A 5,523-nucleotide genomic window follows, 5' to 3' on the forward strand; every position below is an offset into this window, starting at 1 on the left:
ATGAGTGGATCTTGTCACTTCTTTTGAAACTTGGTGTGTTCGAGAATTTCGCCATCAAAAAATTACAGAGACTAGAAGAGAAACTTGAGAAAATCATCAGGCTCGAAACAGGCTTTAACTGTTTGTTCTATTTTTGTTTGCAAGGTTACTCGTGTTTTAACACAGTTAGACAAGTTGATTGATGTGACAAGACTTTCTAACTTAACGAACATTGTCAGGAGACATTGTGGGAATGAGAGACACTCACTTGAGTAAAGTCTCAAATAATTAGTGTTTGTTGTTCAAGTGACTGAAATCATGACTATGTCCAATTTTCCTACACTTTTGCTCGGTTTTCTGTGACTGTATGACTGCACTACAATATTTACGACCACAGAAAGAATTAGCAAGAGGCGATAACCACAAGCCCTCTCAAGACGGCAGTGACAGAGGTTATTTCCCTTGAGCTTCCCATCAGTTTTTCAGCACCGAAGCAGAATCTCTACTAACGTGGGAGGAAGAGATGGAGGATGACAGGGAATTACGAGTATGATATACAAGGGCACACTTTAAAGTATGCAGGGTTATCCCATCATAATGGATACTCATAGAAACATCCACGGTTAAAACAGCGACTCACTTGGTTCAATCCAGTTTTGCTCCATACTAGTATTTGACCTCGTGAACTCAACAGTTTATAATTATTTATCGATTTAAACTGTTATAAAACATCTTCTTTTACCACACATGGATAACTCATGTTTGTATTGAGCAATCTCTTCGACAATCTGACAGCAATCTTTATATAGGGGCGGGGATGGGCCGACAGGATTACTTTTGACAATGGCGGATATGTTGTCTGTCCTGATGTCCATTTTTGTCACCAAGAACAGATTTATTCCAATAATTTTGTTTCAGAATTAAGTAATGAGTCGTTTATTTTATGCGAGTAAAATGCAAGAACAAAGATAAGCACAGTAAAGCGATTGGGTGATTTCAGGGTCAAAAGTTAAACTGGACCTGGTAACTTCTTGTTAGCATTTACTGCTCGAGAAGCTGTAGCTAATGCTATGATGTCTATTGCTAATGCTTTGCTAACTGTTGCTAATGCTTTGCTAACTATTGCTAATGCTATATCATCGACTGTATTAATAATTAATACGCAGATTCTCATACCATAGAAATATGGATCGAAGGGTAAGGTCGTCGTAGGGTTTTCAGCAAGGTAAGACATGTAAGTGTATTAAAGGGATTCTAACCCATATACTCAGGCCTGACGAGAGGGGGGGACAGGGGGGCCTGGTGTACCCGGGCCCGCGGCTGTCAAGGGGGCCCGGCCTTGGTCAGTGGATTTTTTTTTCTTCTTCTCTTTTTCTTTTAAAGAAAGGTCTAAGGACAGAACACCCAAGCATTACACATGCAGAAGTTGAGTTTGAGTGTAGATATTGAGATTCGAATTGTAAACATATATTATATACTGGGAAAATAATTTACGATTACAAGTACAAGGGGCCCGGAGAGGTCGTCTGTCCCGGGGCCCGGGCTGGCTCTCGGCGGCCCTGCATATACTCAGACTCAAAAGTGGCATTAATTATACACACGTAGACTCTACGTTTGGAATATTTAAATTAGTAAACTCACCAAAAGCTCAAATTCCTGACAGCTGCTTACAAATGTTGCAAGTATGTGTCTATCTTCGCCAGTCTCTCGCGAACTGTAGATGTAGTACACGCACTGCGATAGCAATAATAGATACAAGGCGAAAAAAACCAAAAAGTGTTGTTTTTTTTTAAAGGGAAGCGTACAGGTGTGCGTGGAACTGGAGGACATGCTAAAAACTGTCGACGTGAGCGTGCACGCACGTGCTATCAGCCATAGTTCGTGCTGCTCACCGAGTCTCGATGAAAAAACGCCGCTGCCTCATCAAAAAAAATTTTAAAAGCACACCTGCCGACATTCCATAATCTGTGGCAATCCGTTTGCTCTGGCGACCATTTCTGATCCTGCAGGCTCCAAGAGAAACCTAAATATAAACAATCGCGACTGACTGGGGCGTGACGTCACGAGCTGCTGTAAACAGTGAGGCAGACGACATCTGGGGTTCTGGGGTTCAAACATCTTCTACCCTCGGCGTCTTGCACTCGGTTGCCGCGTGCACTAATGTTTGTCTTCAAATAATAAAGTCTTATTTCTGGTTATAATTATTTTTCTGGGAGAGATATTGCTACAGACCAATTTATAGCAGTCTGTTTGAACACGTCGACACTGTGGTGGATGCCATGTTGGAGACTGAGACAGCAGGTATCAAGCCCTCGATATTTCACACAGATACACACAGTTTTAGGGCTTCTTTGTAGGCTAAAGTTTTAAAGTTTTAAATTATCTATTAGCACACGAAGGTTTTCTGCAAGTTTAGTGGAATAATCGCGTTTCTAAGCTGGAAAACAACATGAGACGATCGACCCGTAGGATGTCAGTCGTGTAGAGACTCCGCAGTAGTGACAACTTACAACTACGCTTCAAATTCCTCTCGGTCAATAAAGAGTGACAAAGCTGTGAGATCCCCACAGTTTTGATATTTTTATGTCACAAACTGTCAACTACAAACGCAAAAAACAAATAAATTATGATTAGAAGCCTCTACAAGAGGTTTGTTTTGGTTCAAACAAATGCGTTCATCGGCCCTCCATTTTGCTCAGAACATGATGGTTGTGTAGGAGACATTTTCTCCTTAACTGCAATAGTTTTGCGCTTTAAAACACAAAAAACTGAATAAACACATTGAAATGCACTTAAACTTTTATTACCATGATAGTTTTTGACATCGAAGGTCTGCATTTACGACTCGTTAAAGAAAAATTCCGACCCCTACAGAAAATACATGAAGCGAAAATGGCGGCGGATGCTTGGAACTGTGTTTGTTGACATAAACTTAATCGCCGTTTTATGCCTTAAAAGCAAACAAGTGACAAGAAATATTATTGATGCACACAAAGAAAACTTAGGACTTTAAAGTCAGACATTTGAAACCCGTTAGAGGGTGTTGCTTTTGTTCGAAAACATTTAAAATGACGACCTACAGTATTAGAACACCTCCTCCAAATCGTCGTAAATTTTCTATTTCTCTAAAAATAATTAATATGACGCTTCGTGCTTTGACAGGCAGCTAGTTAAATAACCCTTCTATAATTCTAGATGTAAAAATGGTAGTATTATGGGTGAGTTTGGAGGGGATGGGGAGTGAGAAGGCAGGTAGGAAACACAAATGTGGCAGCTTGCGAGGCCCGCAGACGCTCGCTGGCGGCTTTCGAACATTGCTCTCTTTGTGGCCCGCGCTGGCGCACTAGGTGCAGCGCTCGGCGGACCCTCGTGTATTCTCGGCTTGCCTCTCCCTCAGTCCGCAGCAGACGACGCACTCTCGTCCTCGCCTTCCTTTTATATTTGTGTGAACAAGCATCCCTTGCAATCATGTCTGATGCTGCTGCCCCAGCTTCCACGCCCTCTGCCCCCTCCAAATCTCCCAAGAAGAAGACATCCAAACCCAAGAAACCAGCGAACCATCCAAAATACAGTGAGATGATCAAGCAGGCAGTGACTGCGTTGAAAGAACGGGGCGGCTCCTCCCGACAGGCGCTGCTCAAGTACATCTGCGCCAACTTCAATGTTGGAAAAGATGAGAAGACCATCAACAACCACCTGAAGCTCGCTCTGCGGGCTGGTGTGAAGAACGGAACGCTGAAGCAGTCCAAAGGCACCGGCGCATCAGGTTCGTTCAAGCTCGGAGCAAAGGCAGAAGAAAAAGTGAAGAAGCCAAAGAAAGTCAAGAAACCCAAGGCGGCAGCCAAACCCAAGTCTCCTGCCAAACCCAAGAAACCCAAAGCAAAGAAGGCAGCAGGAGAGAAGAAACCAAAGAAGCCAGCAGCCAAGAAGCCAAAGAAGCCTGCAGTCAAAAAGCCCAAATCTCCGGCCAAAAAAGCGGCCAAACCTGCGAAGAAGGCGGCAACTCCCAAAAAGGCAGCGAAGAAACCAGCAGCAAAGAAAGCCAGTACAAAGAAAGCAGCAAAGAAATAAACTTTTCCGTTGTTTTCGTGTAAAACTGGACATTGTGACAATATTTGCGAAGACTTCCAATGACTTGTACAGTGGAGTTCTCTCCAGTCGCCATAACGTTTATTATGCAGTGATGTATTTTCTTCATCAAGATGAGGGAAATTTATATTTTGTGACCTGAAAGGTTGATGGATAATGTGCTGTGGCTTGAACCTGTATCCTACCAGGTAGGAGCAAGTTTGTGTACAGATTTGTGTTTTGTCTTTCTTGGACAGAGATTGAACTCGGCTCGTGACTTGCAATGAGTCATCGTTGTTTTCGGAATGTCGCTCGTTCAACCTTCGACAGTCTTAGCATCGTTAATGTCGCAGAACTGTCATGAAAACTTCTACATCTGGTGTCTGTGTCTTTTCACTTATTCAGGCCTGCACATGAACCTAGTGGTGAAAACTCAATTTTATGATGTGTCAGTCAGAAACATGCCTTCGTCTGTGTTATGGATCATGTAGTGTGATAGTTAACACTTTCTGTTTCATACCAAATGTGCATACTTTTATGCGTTTCAGTCTCTTGCAGTCATGATACTAGAAAGTAATTGTTAATGTGGTTAGAAGAGCTGCTAGAAGTATCAGGTGTATAGTAACCATTAAGTTTATTTAAAAGATTTTATCTGGATAATTCTTGTAATCTGTCAGTTTTGCTTGTGGATAAATTTGTCAGAAAAGTTTCATGGCAGTTCTAGCACAATTGCTGTATAGCTTGTGCTTGTAGTATATAAAGTATCTAAGTCCTTGTGCCCACTGAATGATCTGTTTTGATGTATATGAGTGTGTTGAAGACTCTCTTTGGCAGCAACTTTGTAAAGTTAATATACCAGTTCTTTAAATGAGTGTTGTGTCCACATATAAAATTGCTAGTTGCAAAGTCTAGTGTCTTTTCAAGCAGCATGTAGGTATTCAGCACATCTTCCCTTATTTATTCAACACTGGACTCAGAAAGTTGCTTTGTTTTGCTGGCTTGAGCAAACATCAATAAAGTTACATGAATTTATGAAAATGTGTTGCAGAAATGTTTGGTCTGTATATTGTTCTGAACTGGAAGAATTCACGGTTTAAAGATTATACTTGACGATTCACAAGGAATCAACAACATTGGTGTGTTTTCATTACACTGACTGATAAATAACATGTAGGTTCATTTTTTACATTAGCCTAATCTAAATTAGCTTAATCAGGTTATTAACAATATAAGTCATAAATTAACTAAAGTGTTTAGTTTTCTGTATCTGTAACTTTTGACCAGGTTTGCCAAAGTTTTGTGCATATGACTGTTTCAAGTCTTCAGCTAAAGAAGGGTCTTAGGATAAAAATGTTCCAGTGAATGATATCAGGTAACAGTTGTCGAAAGGGGATTTCTGATTTTCTTTACTACCTGATTGTATGTCCAAATTTTCATTTAATAAAATCTTTTATTGTTGGGCAATATCACCCCCAC

General features: G+C 41.1%; 1 protein-coding gene across 1 annotated transcript; it reads left to right on the top strand.

Moving 5' to 3' along the window:
• Positions 1 to 3,342: 3,342 nt before the first annotated feature.
• Positions 3,343 to 5,085, top strand: LOC112573131 (histone H1-delta-like). Its single transcript, XM_025253202.1, has one exon. It carries the CDS (start codon positions 3,448 to 3,450, stop codon positions 4,048 to 4,050), a length of 603 nt encoding a protein of 200 aa, XP_025108987.1. The 5' UTR covers positions 3,343 to 3,447; the 3' UTR covers positions 4,051 to 5,085.
• Positions 5,086 to 5,523: the final 438 nt, after the last annotated feature.

This window comes from Pomacea canaliculata, linkage group LG10, assembly GCF_003073045.1.
Source record: "Pomacea canaliculata isolate SZHN2017 linkage group LG10, ASM307304v1, whole genome shotgun sequence".
Classification (NCBI taxonomy): domain Eukaryota; kingdom Metazoa; phylum Mollusca; class Gastropoda; order Architaenioglossa; family Ampullariidae; genus Pomacea; species Pomacea canaliculata.

Excerpts from the sequence above, each read along its gene's own strand:
- LOC112573131 (XM_025253202.1), top strand. The coding sequence starts at position 3,448 with ATGTCTGATGCTGCTGCCCCAGCTTCCACGCCCTCTGCCCCCTCCAAA.